The 23,784-nt window shown below is 37.0% G+C and overlaps 1 protein-coding gene across 6 annotated transcripts in view; it reads right to left on the minus strand.

Moving 5' to 3' along the window:
• Window positions 1-23,784, minus strand: part of PCGF3 (polycomb group ring finger 3) — a 55,292-nt gene that overhangs the window by 13,100 nt on the left and 18,408 nt on the right. For 2 of the 6 annotated variants that reach the window (XM_041407676.1, XM_041407680.1), the window contains 2 exons: window positions 7,556-7,673; window positions 2,984-3,080 (listed from right to left, as the gene is read on the minus strand). In XM_041407676.1, the coding sequence (XP_041263610.1) occupies window positions 2,984-3,080; window positions 7,556-7,664 (206 nt within the window). In that variant the 5' untranslated portion in view covers window positions 7,665-7,673. Of the gene's footprint in view, window positions 1-2,983; window positions 3,081-7,555; window positions 7,674-10,361; window positions 10,425-11,749; window positions 11,770-13,101; window positions 13,190-14,174; window positions 14,218-23,784 lie in introns of those variants that run through there. The other 4 variants (XM_041407677.1, XM_041407675.1, XM_041407678.1 and 1 more) reach the window with 4 other exon arrangements.

Below are 23,784 nucleotides of genomic sequence, written 5' to 3' on the forward strand. Positions count from 1 at the left end.
GCCTTGACTGCTGCAATGCCATTACCTCAAAAGTGTCTGCAGTATCAAGTCCTGAATTGAACAGAAAAGGCTTACAAAAGTAGTCTCAGGCTTCTCATCACCTGACATGAGCATTTCACAGCAGTAGAGATCAGTAAGCAAGTACAGAAATGGTGACAAACCAAGACATTTACAAACAGTAATTACAATATTCTAAGTAGCACTACAAGATTCAGAATATCACTTATCCTAAATTCATGTAATTTTCACCAGCAGCAATCCCATTTGTACAGGCTGAGATTATGAAGTGTCATTTATGGACTGCAAACACATTGCCAAAATTACTTGAACAAAAATATGTAAGACATCACCATTAAATCAGAGGTGACAATTTGGGGGTTGGAACTAGATCATACAGATGATCTTTAAGGTCCCAAAGAATTTAAGATTCTATGATGCTATTTAACAGTATTTAGAAATGTAAACAAAGAGATACATTTGGTTTACCTATTTTTCAGACAGACAGAGATAAATAGGAGTTTAAATCTCCATTTTCAAACACCTTGTGAAACTCCGGACTGTCAATTATTTTTTTAAAAAGGTAAATAAATATATCCAAAAGTAGGCTGCACAAAGTCTGTTTCAGTTTCAATGGGGCAATAGTTCAAAACTAGTTTAAGCAGCTTACTTAAGTTGAAGTGTATTCAACAATAAAAAACAAATAAAAAATTGCCTTCTAGCTGCTCTCAATATCATGTTGTTTCCTGGCCCTTTTAGCAAAAGACCCAGGTCTTTGAACCAAGGTAAACATGTCTTACATGTCATTTATTCATTCTTGCCTATTTGCATGTACTTGTCCCTTTAATTATACACTCACACAGGAGTATGAGTGTATTATATGAATGTGGAGACAGCATACTTAGTTTCAGGCTCCTGAATGAGGATGAGCTTGAGCAATGCAAGTGTGTATAGAACATGGACAGTTTTCTGTAAAAGTGCAATCAGACTCATTTGCTAAAACCATTGCTTCAGAAATTGTTGCAGAAGTGAGAAAGGCACATTGAAAAATGCTATGAACAAACACAAGCTCTTCATAATAGAAGACAAAACACTACTTGATATGCAACAGCTAATGCAGACACATTATTACAACGTATTTTCATCAGCAGGAGGAAAAGAAAGAGAATGTCTTTTCTGGCAAGAAAAAGAGGAAAACACAACAAAAATACTTAGTGAACATGCAATTTGACTATGCAAATGCAGCTGGAAAATAAGGAGGAGACTGGCAACAGCCAACATGGCTTTCACTATGAGCAAACCACGTCTGACAGATTTGGTGGTCTTCTCTGATGAGGTTACAGAGACAGTGGTTACAGTGGATGAGGAAAGGGTGAGTCATGGCATCTACCTGGACTCATGCAAAACATTTGATGCTGTCCTGCACAACACCCTTGTCCCTAACTGGAGAGACAGGGATTTGACTAATGCAGCACTTCGTGGATAAGGAATTGGCTGGATGATTGCACTCAAAAGTGATCAACAGTTAATATCCAAGATGAGACCAGTCACAAGGTCACACAGGGGTCAGTACTGGGATCAATGCTGTTTAACATCTTTGTCAACAACAGTGGGATTGAGGGCACCCTCATTAAATCTGCCAGCAACACCAAGATGTGTGGGGCAGTGGACAAGCTGGAAGGAAGGAATGCTGGAAGGAGGTGGGTCCATGTGATGCTCAAAGTTCAACAAGGCCATGTACAAGGTCCTGCACCTGGACTGGGGTAATCCCAAGCACAAATGTAGGCTGGGCAGAAAAGTGATTGAGAGCAGCTCTGAGGGGAAGGCCTTGGGGATATTAGCAAATGGAAACATCAGCATGACCTGGCAATGTGCACTTGCAGTCCAGAAAGCAAACTGCAACCTGGGCTGCATCAAAAGAAACTCAGCAGCAGATCGAAGCAGGTGATTCTGTCCTTCTACTCTGCCTGCAAAAGCCCCCACCTAGACCACTGCTTTCAGCGCTGGGGCCCCCAAATAAGAAGGATGTGGACCTGCTGGAGTGAGTCCAGAGGAGAGCCATGAACATGACGAGAGGGATGGACTTCCTCTCCTGTGAAGACAAGCTGATAGAGTTGGAGCTGTAGAGCCTGGAGAAGGAAGACTACAGGGAAACCTCAGAGCAGCCTTCCAGTACATGCAGAGAACCGAAAAGAAGGCTGGAAATAGACTTTTTACACAAGCATGTAGTCATAGAACAAGGGGGAATAGTTTTAAACTAAAAGATAACAAATATAGGTTAGCTAATAGGTAGAAATTCTTCAGTGAGAGTGCCAAGGCTGGAAGAGGCTGCCTAGAGACATTGTGCATACCCCATCCCCAGAAAGATGGGGGGGCAAGGTTCAGTCCAGGCTTCATGAAACTTTGAGAAACCAGGTCTAGGTAAAAGGTGCCCCTGCCCATGGCAGGGCAGTTGGAACTAGATGATTTCAAAGGTCCCTTCCAACCCAAACCATTTTGTGATGATTCTATGACATTCTTATCTGCTCCTACGACCTAAGCAGACCTTTGAAAGATTAACTGAACAACAAAGCTGAAAATTATTTCTCTTATTACTGTCAGACACTGAAAAGCACTGTTCAACTGAGACTAATTTTTGATAATTTTGTAAAAGTGTAATTCCTACAAATGTTTCATATATATAATTTTTACAACCCAAGCATACAAAATGAGGAATTACTATATCCCATTAAAAATCATGCAGAAATTAAACATTTGAGTGTATAGTTTACTTGTTTTAAGTCTGGAAGAAGCTGCCATGCTAAGGCCTTGCAAACTCATAGCAGAAGTTTCATGCTGTATCTCCTCCTCAATCTCCTTCATACCTCTTTTTCAATGTTTAACATGCTGATAAGCATGAATGAAAATTTTGAGAGAAGCCGTAGTGTATCAAAGGGGATGAACCAGTCTAGAGTGAAGTTACCTGCACTTCTGCTTTTATACTTACCCAATATACTGTAATGGGTGGCTCTGATGTATAACAATCCTACATGTTGGACAGGTGTTGTTTTCCTCCAAATATTTCACTAGGCAACTTCTACAGACTAATAAAAAAGACATTCACAATTAAAAAGGAATAAAAGTAGCATAACAGAAGTCTGCTTTTATACAGTCACAGAATGCACATTACTGAAATTTACATGAAGTTCATTTTTCTACATCGTAAGTGCATGATGTCCTATCTTGCAGAATACAGTTTCCAGTACCTTTCATAAATTTTCCTGATATAGGGAAAGGATGCACTAGAATTAAAGCACCACACCTACAAAAAACCTTAACACAGTACACAACACAAAATCTCACTTCAAAATTTACTAGAACAATTTCTAGCAGGTCAACATTCAGCTTGCATGGATGACATTACAGGAACGATTTGCCATTAAGATACTAAACAAAACATATTTGCTTTAACCATGGCACATACAGAACAAGTAAACTTTCAAAGTAAACTATACACCACTCTCCTCTCAAAAGTGCCCCAAAACAGTACTCATAAAATACACTACTGCATGATATCCTCACTCACTTGAAGTTACAGCTGAGAAGGTATGGAGAAAAGAAGGGAGGTTTTCTTGAAGTGCACTAGTTCATGTAGTCTTGGTATTAATGCACTTACCACAAAAAAAAAAAAAAAAAAGGATTTCTGTAACTCTAGTGCCATCTACCTCTCAAACAAGAAGACAGTACAATTACATAAACACCCGCTGACTAAAAAAAAAAGTAACAGTAAATGAAGTGCTATAACTTTGCACTGTGTTTTGCATTTACACACCTAGGATGACAGCACTGTTGGTGGCAGAGGTAAGACAAAGCCTCATCTTGCACAGCAGCTTGTTCCAGCAGAGTGCCAGAACAGTAGATCCATTTGCAAAAGTGAAGACAAACTCCATTCCTACCAAGCCAATGAAAGAATCTGACAGAGAAAGCAGGGACAGGTATCCTGGAAAGAGTATAGGGATGTTGCTAACTTGGGCAGGGAAGTGTCAGAAAGGTCAAATCACAGCTGAAGCTGAACTTGGCAAGGGATATGAAGCATTATAAAGGGTTTCTTTAAGTATGTCACAAAAAGAAGGCCAAACAATGTGCAACCCCCAGATAAACCTGACTGGAAAACCAGTAGCAATGGACAAGAAGATACCTGAGGTATTCAATTTTTCTGCCTCAGCCTTCTCTAGCAATTTCTCCTCCCACAGCTCTCGCACAGATGAACCGCAAAGCCACTGGGGGTGTAAAATCCCTTCTACTGTGTGAAAAGATCAGATTTATGAGCACCTGGCAATGTGAATACACGTAAGTCTCTCTGGGACCTGATGAGATGTGTCCCAGGGTTCTCAAACTGGCTGATGTAGCTGACAAGCCACTAACAGCGATAGTCCTGACAGTCAGGTGAAATCTCCTGTGACTAGAAAAAAGGGAAACACTGCTTCCACTTTCAGGAAGTGGTAGAAAGGATGAGACCTGGAAATCAACAACATGTCTGCCTTAACTCTGTGCCTGGGAAGATCATGGACTACTAGAAGCTGTGCTAGAGGCATGTGGAGGACATTGAGATAACTCCAGACAGTCAGCACAGCTTCACCAAGAACTCTAAGCATCTTGATGCTGCTGAAGATGCCCCTGCCCATTGCAGTGGTCATGTATTATGTGATTTTAATAGTTACCTTCCAACCCAAAGTAATCTCTGATATCTAAAACATCATCCCATTTTAGTACATCTTCCAGCTTGGTAAACACTAGCTCCTCCTAAAATGAACTGGTCACAAGTTAGCTAATGTTCTGGCAGGTTTCAGTCTGAGCACAGCATCCAAATAAATGCCACTAGATGGCTTATGAAGGGTGCTGCAGCCATCTAGGTTCTTTTTTTCTGGGGTCAGGTTGAGATTATAAACTCTCCTGAAACTAGAAGTCTTTGGAATAATGGACATGCAACATGGAAATCATTCTACTGTCTGAAACAATATTATTTCTAGAATTTTCCATTACTTTGGTTTTCCAGTATCTCTGATCTCTGTTCACCCAGACATACAGGCACTGATTGTGGACATGAACTTAGCTGTACATTTTCTGATTTCTTAAACACATCAGAGAGGTTTAATCAGAACAGGAACAGGCAAGGCTAATGCTCACTTTTTTATTTTAACAGTTTCACTTCTCTTGACTTTTTTCATTTCTGTATCTAGTTCAAGCTGACCTTTTATCATCCCGATGCACTCAGAAGATGGTATGTTTCATAATGTGAGATTTTCCCTTTCATAACATAGGACAGTTTTCATATGTAAACACTAAAATACTGACATTATAAACACAAAGTTTAACAAGACCCGCATACATCATCTAGCCTAGAAGTTTAATCAAGGAACAGATACAAACCAAAAAAAGACTTGACTTTTTTTTTAGTTACTACTAATGAAGTTTTAGCAACTGATTCAGTGGCCTACCTGTCACCAACAAACTAAAACCACAGCAGAGAAATAAGCAGGAGAAAAATTGTTTTCTCCTAAATTCAGTTTTACAAAAATTCACTCTGTTCCTCCAGAGGACTGGTCTTGGTCCTCCAAATTACTTTCACTAAAGGACTCAAGAACTTCATTTACTAGTGAAGAATCTTTGAATGGCTAAAGATCAGTAAATTAGAGAAAAATTGAAAAGGGAAAAATGTGCAGTTCTGAGTAGAAGAGAATGAAAATTTCAAGTTGGTATAATTTAGAAGAGAATTCACTATCTCAACAGAGAGGGTAAATTCATTATGCATTTTGCAAGGATGCTTCTCCAAGAACATACATTATTAGCATTATCTTACACATTACAAACAATGCCAACATGTGTGAAGTTTTGTTAAAAAGACAGGACTCTGTGCCTCTTCTCAAAAACCTAATTCTACAGGGCACAGAGTGAAGTAGTATTCATAAAATATAAACTGTCAAAATAAGGGAGAAACAAGCCAAAGAAAACCCCAGAAAAAGCAGCAGGAAAAGGTAGTAAGGTGCATTTCCTGACTTTTGCAGCAAGCACTGTAGAACTATGGATCTATGCATTTCCTCCATAAGCAATATAAGAGATGGTGCAGATGATATCAGCTGAGGCGCATTTGTGAAATTTTGCTTTATTTTTAAAGAACAATAAAAAATTACTTCTCTCTAGCTCTCTGTCAGCCATGTTAACTTGTTATGATACTCATTTTGGACACAGTCTTCTAACTAGCAACAGTAAAGAAACTTGGGCAAAACTAAGTAGAAGTCTAGCTCTGAAAACAATACTATGGAAATTGAGACAGGAAGCAAGAAGGCTCTGGAGAGAACTTAAAGCAGTCTTCCAAAAGTTTAAGGGCACTACAAGAAAGACAGAGATGAACTTTGTACAGGGGCATGTACTGACAGGACAAGGGGGAATGGCTTCAAACTGAAGGAAGATAGGTTCAGATTAGATATTAGAAAGAAATTATTTATTGTGAGGGTAAGTGGCACAGGTTGTCCAAAGAAGCTGTGGACATACCATCACTGGAAGCATTCAAGGCCGGGTTAGATAGGGCATTGAGCAACCTGATGCTGACCCTGCCCATGGCCAGGTCATTGAATATAGATTCTAGAACCATTCTCTGATTCTTGGAATCATAGAACAAACCCTTCTACTGTCCTAGATTCTATGAGGATATTCAGAATGACATGAAGTGTGACAAATGCAACAAATTCATCAAGGCTGATAAACGGAGCTTCTAAATGGAATATAATAAAAAACATAATGAACTGACAAATCATGAACATTGCCTTTCCCTTTGTCAGATATAAAAGGTGAAGTCTGCCGACACTTTTTGTTTTATGATAAAGACACAGTCACCAAATAACTGCCTTCCAAGAAAATTTAGGACTAAGTCATTAGGCTAATTAAACAACCTACTAGCTTTATCAGAATAAACATAAATATTGTGAAAGAACAATTTTAAAACAGAGGATGGGTTGCAAGGTTTTAAGTCATCCTTCGCTTACATGAAAATAGAAATTCACAGAGTAACTTATCAACAAACAACTACTTTTTCACAGTGTTTTGGAATACAAGCTTATTTCTAGGATACAATACAACATACTTATTCTTTATTGATAAACTACTCTGTTTTCTGCAGAGGAATGGGAGAGAAAGAGACATCTGAAAGGCTCCAGGCAGAGAACATATGCTACATCAGCTGTCACAGAAGAGAGAACTAGGTATTCCACATTCCTTTAGCAAGAAGGCACACTGCATTCTTGAATATTTACATTGCCACTAATTGTATATGGCTTCAAGTTTATGCAGCACAGCTTTAATGTTCCCTCCATTTGCTTTGTTAAAAAAAGCAAATCATCTGTTAAAGAAAAGTAGTCTAGTAAAGCACATGCTCTTTGGCTGATGCAGAATTTGAAATTTCTACTGAAAACCATTACAATATATTTTAAACTTGCATATCAAGTTTAAAAAAAAAAAAAAAAAAGCCAGAGACAAACAGAAACAAAGTCAGCAAGTTTAACTTAATTATACTTCTACTTACAGGTATGCAAGCATTCTGTTACAGTAGTAGCATCAATCAGGTATCCATTGCACAGACGACAGGTTATATGGGCATTAATGTCCCAAAGCTTAATCTTCCTTGTTAGCATCTTTGGTGTCTGTGGAAGAGACGCATCATAAAATAACACAGCTGTAGTCATTTGGGAATAAATTATTAACTTGTGTTAACCCAGCTTCAGACTTTTGTACAATGTACATGGATGTGTGGGCACAGTGGTGGCAGTAACTTTTATGTCACTTCACAGAAACTAAACAATGTAAACTCCACACTATTTTGCAAGTCAGTACTGCAAGAGCATAGAAAATGGCCCTTCCAGTATGCTACTAGTAAGTTCCTTTACCAACCAAAAGACTCAGATTTAAGGTGAAACCTACTATCCTGGTAACTTGAGTCATCATATTCAATCTAGTAATGATGGAAAACTCACAAAATATGGAGGAAGAAAATCCTCAAAGTAATTTCAGATTCAAAAGTATTTTGACAATTCAAAAGTCAAAGCAACTGTTCAGTTTAACCACACTTTTAAGTGTTTGCCTTGTGTCACTATGTTAAAGCATAATTTTGAATCTGTCTCTCAACAATCGGGCTGGAAAGTAAACCTTCTGAAATCCCTTTTATTTAAACAGAAGTAAACTGAAGACTATATTATAGATTAAAATAATTTCATTGGCAGAGGAGCAGTTGGTTGTGCTGAAACTTGAACTAGACATTTTACCTTTCTTTTGAGCATAGGATGGCATAATCATCTTTAAAAGGAAAAAAAAAATAGAAATCAAAAATGAAAAAGCTCATTTAACTTTTTTTGCAGTAACCCCAGCTGCTTAGAGAGAAAACACTACACAAAGCCCATGCCTTTACATTTTAAACACAGCTGTTATTATTTTTTTTCAAAACATTTTGAAAACTGTACTGTTACCAGAACTTGACCAGCATTCTACTCAATTAACAGAGCAGACTATACTTGCTTACCACCTACTATATTTGGTTCTCATACTACAGAACTCACCAAAGTTTTCCCTTAAAGTGATTTTACTGTCTCTGGCTCACAAATATTGGTTTTCATCTAGCTCAGTTTGGAAAACATTTCAGAATTTGAATGGAGACACATGTTCCCCAAGTTTCACACTGAACAAGGTTGTCTGATCTTAAATTTTGTCATATTTTTTTGTCTATGTTCAGTGAAGTGGCACTAAGGAAAAAGAACTGTCAAATGGCAAACTTCCACACCAATCTGAACTATTCCAGTGCAGTGAAGTACCAAATGTGCCACTGTAAACTGTGGAGAAACATATCCAACACCCACCCATTTAAATCTGCATTGTCCTATACAAAAAAACTGGGAAGATTTCCAGTTCTCATGGTTAAGAATTAAACAATGGGAGAAAAAAAATCAGTATTATTTTATAGTATTTGAGATTTAGTTATAAATCTAGTAACCTCCCATTAAAGAAGAATAAAAGAGCAGCTTGGTTTTGCAGTAGACAAAATAGGTGAGAAACATTTACTCAAAACCTGAATTACTTTCCTAATTGTAGAATTATTTTTAATCCTCTGAAAACCTGACGCACATTAAATCCTTTCAAGTTAGTGCATTGAATTCATCAGTTAAATGCTACTACATGAGGTATGTAAGTTTCTGTGATGCTGAGGAAGAGCTATTCAACATCACTCTTCAAGAAGAGCTCAAAGGATGGCATCAAGTCACCAGTTAATTTGAAAGTGGGCACGCTAAAAAACACAATTCATGACAGACAAAAGGGAAATTAGCCTAAACAGATCCTGAAAAAGGCAGTATCAATACAACTAGTTGCTTGTCTAGGCAGGAATTCAGAAGGTGTTCAGGACAACTACAGGCAGAAATCCAAGCACTTCTAAGGAAGAAGAGCCAAAGAATTAACAGTGCAATCTGAAGCAAAGAAGTTTATTTTCTAGAAAAAAAAATTCGGTTTTTCCTCCCAACAGTAGAGACAAATGCCGGCACTAGAAGAATCATCAACAAACAAACAAAAAAAAATTCAGATGGGGTATAATATTATGAGAACAGTGACTGAACCATATAACAAAGGCAAAAATAATACAAGATAGCAATAAAGCCCACTGTGCTAGGGGGAAAAAAAATGAGGATATCAAGAATAATACACACTTTTCCAACTTAATAGGAAAAAAAATCATACACATTTTGGTACTGGAAAAATGAGCATCTTCTAGAATATCAAGAGCATGCCTATCAAATCAACCTTATGAAAATTTCATACACCTTTGAAGGAAGACAGAAAGTCACTCTCATTAGATGTTTGAAGGACTGAAAATAAAAACTATTGGAAGAAGCAACAGAAAGGTAAGAGGTCTTTCCAGGGCAGTAGACACCTCAAAAGGTGATAAAACCTACAGGAGGAGATTTCTCCAGAAGACCTTCTGTAGCTGCCTTCTTGCAGCTACAAAACAAGAGAAGGATCTCTCCTCTGCTCATGCAGAGATCCAGACGTGGTTGCTTCAGCACACCTTTAATCTCCAATAAACAATGCAACTTTTAAGGTCTGTAAGCAAGCTATCAGTGTCAGACTTTATTTAAGCCAGCATATTCTACAATTGGGACCCACATCCTCCAGTCTTGGGGAAAAAAATAACTCAAAATGCCTCTCTTGCTTTTCAAAACTGTTAACATCTTACAACAAGAGGACTTATTAAAATTTTTTAAATTCATTAAAATCATATTTTAAAAAGGCCAAACACTTCATATCTATTTAGAAAGGTAGAGAGGAGGTTGCAAAAAATGGCATATTACCAAGATGTCAGTTCAGTCAGATAACATAAATGCTCAGACTTTGCAGAAAACTTGAATTGCTTCCTAGAGGGAAATAGAAAAAAAATTTAGCAGAACTAATGACACATATAAAGAAAAATAGAGACACCAATGTTACAACCTCATATAAGAAATTAAATTCACTAATCATAGCAACTAATTAAAAACATAAAGTAATTCCATATTATGTAAAGTAATTTCACATTTATCACCTGCTTGTTCTGTATCACTTCAGAGGGAAATAAATAACACAATTGCAGATTTCATAATCAACTATTTTTTTTCTCATTATTATTGCATTTGAAGATGAGACACAGTCATTCTAGGAAATACAAAGCTAAGCTACTATACACAATGCTTAAGAAGAAACACTCCATGTGGATTGGTAGCTAATACAGCAGGTCTTTCACTTTCCTATTTGGAATACACTATTAGCTCAGAAGGGGTACTAGCAATACTCAAACCACACATTTGTTCTTGGGAAGGCACCCCAAGATGCCCATGTTTCTACAGTCTAGTGCCAAACAAAAGTTAATCACCACTTCTATTGTATAAGACAGCCAAGTTGTTATCATCCAACCAAAATCTATGCCAGTAATCTCACACAAACTGGAACCAAACAGCAAGACTACACAACATCCTAGACATCAAGTTTGACTAAGAATCACACAAGCTATTTTTCTATTTTCCAGACAAATCCAGGTCTCCCTTAAACAACTTCCCTTTGAAAAGGGCATATTTTTTCAAATCTGAATTCCAGATGACCTTTTTCACAGAAAGAGGTCTTCCTATCTCTCAAACAGTTGAATGCTGAAAAGAAAGCTAAAAATGAATTCATATGCCTCCAAAACAAGTAATCTAACCTTAAAAACAAAAATCAAGCAAGTTTAAATACATATTCCCAAGAAACCATGCAGCTTAAAAGCACAGACAGATATCTGGATAACACATTGAGCCACTTGGTCTGACCTCAGTTTACTCTGTGTTGAGGAGCTGCATTATAGAGAATATCCTAAGTTGGAAGAGACCCATGGAATTGTCAAGTCCAAATCCTGAACTGCACAGGACATCCCTAATATCTCTCATGTGCCCGAGAGTATCGTCTGAATGCTTCTTGAACTCTGTCAGGCTTGGTGCTGTGACCACTTTGCTGGAGAGCCTGTTCCAGTGCCAAACCACCCTCTGAGGGAAGAACCTTCCCCCAATACCTAACCTAAATCTTCCCTGACACAGGTCATGCCATTCTCTCAGGACCTATTACAGGTAACCACCTCACATGCAGGACATGATCTTTTTCTAACCTGAATCATCATATGATCCTATGAATTTACTACCTCTGCCTATCGATGTGTTAAACAAGCTGAACTTACTACATTGACTGATCTCAAGCTGCTGATGACTGTTAGAAAATCACAGAAGACACTACTTCAATGAAGTTAGCAGGAGCTCAATATCTAAAACACCTAAAGCTGCTGTAAAAAGAAAACACACAGAATCAGGTTGACAATTAAGTCATGCACATCAGCTTGAACCAATAGTAGAAGTTTACTTTTCCAAAGCACAACCTAGACTGATACCTTCTTGCCTAAATATATATATATATATATATATATATTAAAAAAAAAATCTGACCAATAACGTATCTGCCCATTGACACTTTTTTTTTCCCACAGAGACCCACTAGACTGTGCAGGATTTAGTAGGAGTAGCAAGCCTCTAAAAGGGACCATCTACATTTGCCTTATTTTGTAATGTGACCTATCATGCACTGTAAAAGACATGCTCAAGAGCTTACAAATCTTTCACAGGATCACAATCAAGTTCAGAAGCAAAAGTTTCACAGAAAGGTACCATCCTATATAAAAACAGGTAAATTCAGAGGACAGACCAAACTGCAAACATTTACAGTATCATTTTCCAAACCTAATGGCTCATTTTAACACTGTGAACCTCAGGCTCCCACTAAACCCCCACAGCAGTCAGCAGACAAGAGAAAATACCATACCTTAATTTAGATTTTAGAAAGCCAAAGCCAAGAAAGGCAAATCTCTGTAAAACAGAAATTCTTTAGTTCTTCTAAATTAAATTGTTAGTTCTTATGAGATTTACCTGCTCAAATAGTAACCTATGACAGCAAGCAATCTCAAACTTTAAGAACTGTAGATAACATTGAAACTTTCAATCCACTGACTTAACCATAACACTTGATTAAAAAAAGTTCATCTCCCTCAAAACCATGTTGCCAGAATAGTAAGAAGTCACTACTCAGTTCTATAATCACAAAACTCTACTCAACTCACCAACCAAAAAAAAAAAAACAAAAACACCCCCTCCTCCCCCAAAACATAAACAAAAACCCACCTAAAAAAAGACACACAACACACCAAACTGAGCCTCAACTGTTTTTACAGGAAATGTACAATTCATAAAAAGTGTCCCTTCATGTCACATAGGATAATGTTATGGATATAATGAAGTAACCTCTCCAGGCTTCTCTAATCCAACCTTGCATTCAAAGCAGGCCACTACTTTCTGTTTCACTCAGAAATTGTTCAACAGTTAAGATTCCACAGCCTCTTTGGGCAACCTTTTCCAGTCCCCGACGACCCTCACTGGCAGAAAATGCTCCTACTGTCTCATAGGAACCTCCTGCATTGCAGCTTGAGTACAATGCCTCTCACCCTACAAGTGTGCACCTCCAAGAATAGTGCAGTATCCTCACCTTGATTTCTGTCCACAGGTTGTGTAGAAAATAGCAATAACATCTTCCCTAATTCTTAGCATCACTTTCTTTAGGAGTTTTGTAAACACTGCATAGAAAAAGAGCAACACCAAAATCTTACTCAATAGCTGAAGAGCCACTCTTAACCCAAGTTGTTAGTACTTCATCCTGGTTATTGTTTTGGAGGCAGAACAAATCAGCACTGCACTGCTTTAGAGAAATAGGAAGCCCTCTGAAGTGCTTAAAAAGAATTGAGAGATCCTGTTTTAAAAAGTTTAAAAAAGAAAATACTCACACCGATCTTTCTCTTACAAAGACAAAGCCTACTTTTCTAACATATGCCACCACATCTTGAAATGGATGGAAGACATGGTACAATAATTTCAATTTTGAATACACAGTTTTCTTAACAGCTGCCAAGCAATGAATTATTCAAAAACAACATACCAACAATGGAGAGAGAAGAGACACTTTCTTTCAGTGCTGGAACATGAAACCCCAAACAAACACAGAAAATTTTCCAAACATTCAGCTAACATGAAAAAAAGATAATTTGCAAAAAAGATTAGTATTTCTTTATCTTTGATCCAACTGACATTATTTTAAACCACACTCCTGGCATGGTGTCAGCCTCTCACTGTCTGGATGTTTACAAAACACCAAAAAGGGAGTGAGGGCATTTACAAAATCTGGACTATATTCCCAATTAAAAAAACAACCAACCAAACAAACCCACATACACACAAAGTCATGAGAGGCTGAAAGGGGACATGCACATTTCAGAAAGTCGACTTGCTTTGTTTGTACTCCATCCCCTTCGTCCACTAAGGCAGCGTTCTCTTTAAGATGATCAAGCAAAAAGTTAAGCAACATATTACAGGCCTCTCCACTAAAACTGATAAGACAAGCCTGCATATCTCAGCACAAGCTTTCACATTTCAGAGAGATGTCAGCATTGAAACTATTATCAATGCAAGATTACAGAGAGGATCAGCAGAGGGACTCCTCAGAAGTACAGCCTTATCATTTATAAGGAAACCAGTCCAAAATATTTTGGCCTACATGAGGCATACCTCTTAAAACAGCATTTCTTTTCAGAGTCTGCCATCCAGAGACCTGAAAAGACAGAAAAATAGTCTGAAAGTTAACATCCAAAATTCCTCAAAATACAGCTGCCACAAAGAAATACTCTGCTCACTAAATTTACCTAAGTATTTAGGTATCTCTATTAATTTAAGAGAACAGTAGGGCAGAAGCACTTGTAAGCAAGAAAAGGGGGGAAAAATTGATCCTCAGGAAAAATCAAGGAAAATAAGATTTAATATCGTCTCCTATTAGACAAGGAAAATTGCTCAAAAAAGAAGTCCTAAGAAGGCCTGTTATCATGTGATGGAAAAATAAAAAGAAATTCATTATCTTCAAAAATGACAGGGAAAAATAACCAAATAAATATGCAGACTTCTTAAACAACAACCTATGGACTAGAAAGTCTGTAAGAAAAGAAAACATTTTGAATTGAAGATGCACATTTAGATGAGCAGCATTCTCAGTTTTCAAGCTATGTTTTCAAGTAATCTGCTCTTTGTATGTTAATCTTCAAAATACTTTCAGGGAAATAACTAGTATTTCCAGAATCTCTAGCTATTTACCAGAATAAAATTATATTTTTAGAAATAATAAAAAAGAGGATCTTTATTCTTTGGCTAAAAGTGATACAATCTTACATGAATAGGTAAATTTGACAGAAGAAGCAATCTTTCTTATTGATTCACACAGGGAAGATTCAGCTATCACAGTGACAGATAAAGAGTGCTACTAGTTCCATCTTCCTTCTCCAAAAAGTCAAAGGTGTATACTGTAGTTACTGATTTTGCTGTTATATTCCTAAGGGAATTACGAAAACAATGACAAAACTAGCTGTTAATGATAGCACTGGAAAAAAACTTAAGAAAAATGCCAATAAAAATATCTTTGCAGTTCCACTGTGAACTTCTTTGATTGAATTCAAAATAAAAAATTACTATTAACTGAAAGCAGTGCAGAGTTGCAGGAGATACTCTTTTGTTGGAATCCACAAAAAAGATCCCCATTGAGGACACATAGCCCCTCACACAGCAGAATAAACTCCATAAGACTTTGTTATTTAAAAGATCTATTTTTCCAGCAAAATGTGGAGAACAGAGCAGTCACTCTGCTTCTAAAGAAACCAGCTCAGAGGCTTATTACAACTCTAAAAGCACATCACAACATGAACTCAAGTACAAGTCTTCCAAAAGGCATTGTCATGAATCTTCCCTCACTACTGCTGGAAGAGGACAAGGTTGCACTTTGGTTCATGTGGAAAAAGGAAGTGGCACTCAATTTGTGAGGAAAAAAAACAATAACCAAATTGGTCCTAAATCATCACTATATTCTTCCAGTTCTAGTTATAGGGTGATAGTGATGCACTATGACAGCTAACAACAGGGAAATTCAGCTCCTTTTTAGATCTAGATGGACGCTGGAGACTGAGCAAGTGGATCATTATACTGATTTAGTAATAAGTTAGAAGTGAGTATTAATATTTTCTTTAAAGGATTTCTTAAGTGCTGTGATTGTGATTAATAACTTGGCATATTATCAAACTGTAACTGTAGTTTGTACCACCTAGCTTTATGGTACAACACAGGAAGTTATTCTTACCAGGTATAAATTCAGAACTGAAGAGAATGGCAGATTTACAAACCACTACAACTTTGCTCTGTTTTAACAGAATAAGCATACATATTTTTCTTTCACTGAAACTTAGCACAATAATGTTAATTCATTAAAAAACAGAGGGATAATGCTCACAGTGGGGAAACCCTGAGGAAAACAACTACATGTAGCAAATAATAACAATTTAGCTGAATAATTTTGCTGAAAGGTACTAAAGTCATACAGCACCAAAAGTTGAATGACAACTGTACAGGAAGCAACAGGTACACCTCAACTCACAAGGACAGTGTACTTAAGGTGAAAGTCACAGCTCTAAGAACAAAGCACTACAATAATAGAACTTTGTTCAGATTCAAAACTAAGTGTGGAAAAGAAAAATTCCAAATTTGATGCTCATGATTATGTTGGCATACATCGGGCATAAGCACCGCACTTTTGTGAGATCACGAAAATCACGCATCTCACTCAGCAGACAAACCTAGATTTTCAAGGAGCTGAATTAAAGTGCAGAAAAAGAAGTGTCCTTGCTATGGCAAACAGTTTTGTTATTCTCAAAGATGACCAAAAATATTGATAAATTAACATTTTGACCATTAAAATATTAACATTAAATTCTTAATTACTATTATATATGTTCAATTTTAATAGCTGCTTCTATCTAATTCCAAAAACTATACTAGCTGAACAGGCCTGGAAATACCTTATTCTCTAAAGACAGAATTAAAAAATGCCTCCTGATATTGTGAGCACAATCATGTAATGAGAGAACTAATGCAATTAGTTATCAGAACTAAGTCTAACTTACACTTCCATCACAATGCCAGTAAAGTGTTGTAAGGTCATGAGGTCAGAGATTATGAAGAAATATAAGGACAGAATTTGTCTTTTTCAACTACCTGGATTAAAACAAAAATAGTCTGTTATTCTCATCAGCTGCAACAGAATAGAAAGAAGTCTGAACAAACAGACCTCTGTTCCATATTTATTTAAAAGTAACTTATAAAAATAATATGGTGACCTGCAACAGATGAAGAGTAACAGTTAAATGAAATTAATCAAAAAGCCTCACCAGCTTAAAATAAAGTATTTTTCTCTTTTACGAGTTTTTCCATTGTAGGGCAAGATACTTATCAGTCAGACATTTACTTCAAGAGAAGTGAAGAAGCAGTCACAGTCCTACTTCCATTGCTAGAAATGTCAATACAGTCTGTACAGAGTGCTCTGAAGAAGGATGAGGATATTACCTCAGGTAAGCAACTTAAGATGCAGGACATGATTTCAACAGATGGGCAGACAAAGAAAACAGTACTGTTGCTTTTGCTTCAGATACCAAAGTTTTTTAATTCAACTGTTGTCAGATGTATGTTGTTGAACTTTTATTTTGAAATAAATATAAGCAACTTATAAAACAGCATAGTGACTTCAAACATTAGCAGTGAGAAGTTTGGGCTGGGTTTAGCAAAATGGCATAACAGAAGATATTCTGTATTTTAAAATGAGTTCTAAAATATTGTAAGCTCCAATAAAACTCTTTTATGTTGTTTCACAAAAGAAATTAATAGAAACAAACCTTTTTGTTGAGCAGAAAGAAATAGATTGAAGATTTAAATTTGCTGTACCAAGCTTAGTTATGAATACATGTGCAGATTTTTATGACTTAATTCAAGAGAATAATTACATGCTAAGGCAGAATATATATCCATGTACTTTTTTTAGAATTCCTCACAAGTGGTTTTTCTCATTCCTGGGAATGTCCTAACACCACCAGATGGCACCAGTACTCTACCTTCAATAAAGCAGCTAGCCGTATCTTATTAACTGAGCACAGAAAAAACCAGAACTGCTCTGAAACAGAAAGAAATACATTAAACCAACACATTCACCATCATTTTCATGATGGAGACTTCCAGATCCTGCTGTGTCCCTGGCAGCCATCCAGACTCACTTGGTCACCCCAACAGTCAGTTCCTCCCATCACCCCCTTAAGAGACACACACGCCTGTCCATGTTGACAAGCTTGGCTGGTTTGTCAGTAGCACTCACTCATTTTACTATAATTGCTGGCACTATAAAGCACAGATTCAGCCAAGCGCATCACTAAACCACGTCCTTTAGTGCCACATCTACACATCTTTTAAACACCTTCAGGGTTCCAACACTGCCCTGGACAGCCTGGTTTGATGCCTGACAACTATTTCAGCACAGAAATATTTCTGAACATCCAGTCTAACCCTCACCTGGCATAGCTTGAGGCCATTTTCTCTTCTTATATCACTTGCTTCCTGGGAGAAGAGACTGACCCCCATCTAGCTTCAGCCTCCTCTCAGGTGGAGAGTGAGAGGGTCCACCCAAGGCTCCTTTTCTCCAGACTAAACAACCTCAGCTCTCTCAGCTGCTCTTCAACAGGACTTGTGCTCCAGACCCTTTCACCAGCTCCTTTCCCTTCTCTGGACATGCTCCACCGCCTCAATGTCCTTCCTGTCACGATGGGCCCAGAACTGAACACAGAACTTGTGGTGTGGCCTCACCAGTGATGAGTACAGGGGGACAATCACTGCCCTGGTCCCGCTGGCCACACTACTGCTGACACAGGCCAGGTGCCACTGGCCTTCTCGGCCACCTGGGCACACTCCTAGCTCATGTTCAGCTGCTGTCAACCAGCATCCTCAGGTCATTTTCTGCTGGAAAATTTTCCAACTACTTTGCCCCTAACCTATAGCACTGCAATGGGGTTGTTTTGACCCAAGGGCAGGACATGGCACTGGGCCTTGTTCGGTTTCATATAACTGGTCTCAGCCTACCTATTCATCCTGTCCAGATAACACTGTAGAGCCTTCCTGCCCTCCAGATCAACACTCCCCACCATTTTGGTGTCATCTGCAGGCTGACTGAAGCAGCACTTGATCCCCTGATACAGGTTGTTGATAAAAACATTAAATAGAAGCAGCCCAAATACTGAGCCCTTGGGAACACCACCTGTGACCAACGGCCAGCTGGATTTAATTCTATTTCCCACCAGTCTCCAGACTTGGCCATCCAGGGAGCTTTTTAACCGGCAAAGAGTGCACTTGTCCAAGCCCTAAGCAGTCAGTTTCTACAGGATACTGTGGGAAATGGTGCCAAAGGCTCTACTGAAGTTCATATAAAGAAGATAATCCCTTCCCTCATTCACTAAGCGGGTCACCTTGTCACTGAAGGAGATCAGGTCAGTCAATCAAGATTAAAAACTAGGTCAATACAAGGCCTATATAAAAGTTATCAGAATGCATTTACCTTTCATGAAGTGATTAGGAAGAAAATCACCATGCCTTCCTACTCCAGGATAACACCCACATCCATTTTGTTTTTACGTATTCCATACTTCGGAAGCACAAAGTGGATGGGCATGCTGGGACATTTCACTGTTCCTTAATAAACCAGGAGCCTTCTTTAGCAGGAATAACTTTATAAGACGCAGAAAAGCTATGGAATTCTTCCCAGTAACTCGTATTACTGCATGCTTGTGTCAGAGGTACTGCTTCCAAGAACAATGGTTACCAAACACATTCACAAACCCTGAGAACACAACTAAGCAAAAGGGAAGGTGATAGGAGAAGAAAGTCTAGAGCAGTACTTAAAGCTCTAGACTATCACATTTTTCTCCCTGAAATACTCCCCAAGTCTAAGTTTATTTATTTCAAGTCCAGTTTAGAGAAAACCAAAAAAGGGGAAAAAATCCCAGAAAACCAACCAAGGACAAAATCCACCTTATTTTGCACACAGCAAGTAAAAACATCCTTGATACAGACATATTAAAATTCCTAATTTATACAAGAGCATTACTATTGCCACAAGAATGCTGGAGAAAATTTTTCAAAAACCAAAGTCTATGATCTTAGTTTTTAAGTGACTGAGTTGGTAACTGAAAAGGCTGTTTAGATTTTGTTATTTGGTTTTTTCATCTCTAGTCTTGGTTCTGGAACTAAACAAATACATGAAATGCTTTTTTTTTCTCCCTCCCTGCAACCAGCTGGCAACTCAAATAAACTCTATCTGAACATTTCTGTGTAAAATTTCCTATACATAGGAAGTATAACTTGATCTTCCCAATATTGCTACCCAAGAGGCTGATGAGCTTTATGCCACACAGATTTTTACTCTAGAAGTTTTTACTATTCACTAGACAATTCCCATTTCACATTTATGATCAAAAGACAAAGAGCTGACAAGTCAACCAAAGCATAAATAATGGGATCTTTAGCCAACTTATTTGTAATTAAGTTTGCCATATTATTTTAGAGAACTTGGATCATGATCAATGGTAACGTCAACTATCAGGTATACAAAACAAAGTCTTCAAAAAAGAAAGAAGTGGTGTAATAACACCACAAAAACAAAGAAGTGGTGTGATTACACCACTTTCATGAAAATACTCTTGAAAATCACCATGTAGTATTTATTTCTTTGATCTATTACATTCAAGAGAACCTGGCTCTTTTTTTTGAGAAGACTTGATTAACTGGTTAAAGGTAAACTACTCAAGATATATTCAAAACATTACCAATAGTTGCATTAAGGTGGCTTAAGAAAAGTTCACCCCAAAGCAAAACACACTCACTTTTACACACAGTTAATTCATTTAAATGTAAAATAAAAGACAGCACTGATAACAAATGACATGTAAAAACTGACACAAATGTTTGAGATAAATTAGAAGCAACAATCAGGACACAGAAGCATTAAATCTACCCACCAACTCTTTATAAACATCACATATTTTCTTTTATGGTACAATGAGAGGCTGATCTATCTGGTACTTCTCCATCAAACATGTCCAGAGAAAATGAAACAGGCTCTGCAGTAAATTGTCAAAACAGCAAAGATGTTCAAAATGTATGTCTTACATGTCATTAGCGAAAGGCATAATGAAGAAAAGAACCATTTCATTTAAGACAGGAGAAATAGCAATGAAGTTGAAGTCAAAGTGACTAAGTGACTCAAAACTAGGTCCCACACCCCTTCACACAAATTTTGGTAACATGGTAACATTTTATGGCATTTCAATCTGAAGAATGAAATGACGAACATAAAATACCACCCCCTCCCAGCTGTCACAGGAATTAACTTCCTTAGAATATTTGTAAGACATAAATACTATTAAAAGGTTATGCATATCAAAAATAAATTTAAGTCCCCACACACAAACTGATCACCACAAACAACAACAACAACAAGAACCACTCAATCTCAGTTTGCCAAATATCTTAAAAATCTCATTTACTAGATATGTATTTAATACCAGGGCTGAATACAATGACATTTTAATATAAGGTTTTATTTCAGTATTTTCTCTTATACATTGCTTAGATTTGGAGTCTTTATTAAAATTAATTGACTGCATTAGAATCCTGAACTGTGAAGGAACCTGTTAAATTTAGCTACAAAATGGTTGCAAAACTGATCCATCAAGGTGTTTGCAGCCAAAGAGATAAACAAATACCAAAATCATCAAAGTAAGTGTTCTTTAAATTTTCAATTGACAACAGATGCTTAAAAAGCACTAAATTAAGGAAGAGACATTGAAAATCAAGTAAGTAACCATTATTCCTCTAATAAAATCGACTAAAGACAATAAATACCTATTTGTCATAAAAATGGCAACATTAGAGTTATTATACACAGTGTTCACTTTAAAAACACATCTACATTTTCACCTACCAATAACATCAGACTTCAAACAAGAAAAACATAATCCCTGAACTAAGATTCATATTTCATCTTCAATAAATATTGAGTTTCATTAGATTCATTGTAGATTTGAATTCATAGATGCCAAGACTTAACAGCATAAAAACCCCACATGGACAGATGCACAGTATCTTCTGTCCAAACATGTGAAAGCACAGGCTTCAAACACTGACAGTATTTACTGCAGCCATAATCAGATAGAGACTAATCCAGAATGTATCATGGCCCAACTTAAACAGCTACAATGCCTTAAATGCAATGTTGTAAGCCACTAAGTAAAGCATATTTTGAAATAAGGTTCGATTCTAGATGAAAACATTAAGGAATAATGGCATGAAACTGGACCAAGTATCAGAACACTGTGAGTAAAAAAATCCCTCTGTCTTTCCTGTGTTCACCTATCACATCCTGGTCTGAGAGGACTATTTGAATGTTACTTACAAGATAATGAGAAAACAGAAGGAGTTATTTAAATTAAATATACACTGGAAAAAAACCACACGCGCAATCTATCTAAGATTACATTTAGGTGGGCTTTAGAAAAATGTTCCCAAATATCTGTAATACTCTTATATTTCAGATAATGTAGAAATGTAATAAGGCACTTTGTTTGTTTACTTAAAGACAGGGGAAGAGTGAAGTTAACTAAATAATCCAGACAGTGTTTCAGGCTTTACAGTTTCTCTAAGATGGTGCCTTTGATACAGCAAGGTCACAGCAAACACAGCAAAATGACAATAAAAGTGTTTTTTTCTTCTCATTATGCCAGCTGCAGAAAAACAAATGCAATACTCTGAACTCTGACTTGCAGCACAACCATTCTTTAACCCCTCCCATAAAGACCACCTGTAACTTCTCCAAATCTTTATTATAGAAGCCCGCTACAGAGTTTTGCTGCAGGACTACATCATGAGGAAAGAAAATGAAACTGCATTTAAAATGTACAAATGGGAATTCAACAGAGCAGAGAAATAAGCACCCTGCCTCTCTATAGGAAGCTGGAGACAGATTTTGGCATTAGCTGCCTTCAGCTCTGAAGGCAAAAGCAAACACAGTGCAAAGCAATTAAAGATTAAGGCTTTTCCTGATGTCAAGCAATGATGATTAAAAATTGTCTTATATTCATACGCATAAAGCACCAGTACCAAATCAGATCTGGCATTTTAAAAGGTTCTGTTTAGGAAGAAGAGCAATGAGAGTGAAAAATAATGGAGATTGGAAGATTTTTGAAATAAGGAACAAGTACATACATACACACTAAATGCAACATCCTGGCCTACTTACTTGATTGCTTCCCACCTACCATCACTACTGTCAGCCCCAGTGCATTATTCCCCATATCCTTCCTCCTCCTCTTTTTCCACTGCCTCAACATTTCTTAGAGTCAGACAAGGGATAAATATTACATCTACCCAAGACACTGGAAGTGTTATTATGGAAGAGATCACATTCCCATAGTTCATCAATAGGAAGCTTTTCAAGTGGCAACAGATGGCAGGCATTTCTTATCAGAAATAAAACATTCTAATGAATAGAAAGTAATACATTATTTGAGAATTTTTTATAGGTACTTTCAGTTTTCTTTAAATAAGAGTGTTAACTTAAAAGTTACAGTAAGTGCAGTTGCAGTGCTTTTACTTGAGCTTGTGAGTCACAATACAGATTTCACTGTAAAATGATATGTTATCTTAAAATCGATATTCAAAATTTGTTAAAACTAATCCAAAGACTGCTGCTGTTACAAAAGAAAAAGGATTAAAAAAAAAAGGGGGGGGGGGGGGGGGCTGACTACTGGAAAAAAACATTAATCCTAGAAAAAGAAACATTAATTATAAAGGCCATGTATTCCTGTAGCCAAAAATGTACAAAACACAAATGTGTTTTGTAGCCAAAAATGTACAAAACACAAGATAAATCCAATTCTCAGAGTACTTTCAGATTGGATAACATTTTTTTTTATTATTTTATTGAGGTGTATTAGGATACTAGGGTTTGGAGTACTGTTTGTTTATATAGTGGTTCATCTCAAAACCAGCATGCTACAGTCAGTATTCCTAAATTGTATTGGTCATACGTATTAATATTTAAAGCTAGACTGTAAACCTCAATAAGGGGGGTAAAAAGGTGATTATACTCTTCAACGTTTCTTGAATGATATTTGAAATGGCAGTAAGCATACTACCAGAAAAATACAGGATATTTAGTATTGTGAATTCCTATAATTTAAACATGCTTTTTCCACATAAACATTTCCTTTAT

This window comes from Onychostruthus taczanowskii, unplaced genomic scaffold (assembly GCF_017590055.1).
Source record: "Onychostruthus taczanowskii isolate IOZ18803 unplaced genomic scaffold, ASM1759005v1 scaffold276, whole genome shotgun sequence".
Taxonomy (NCBI): domain Eukaryota; kingdom Metazoa; phylum Chordata; class Aves; order Passeriformes; family Passeridae; genus Onychostruthus; species Onychostruthus taczanowskii.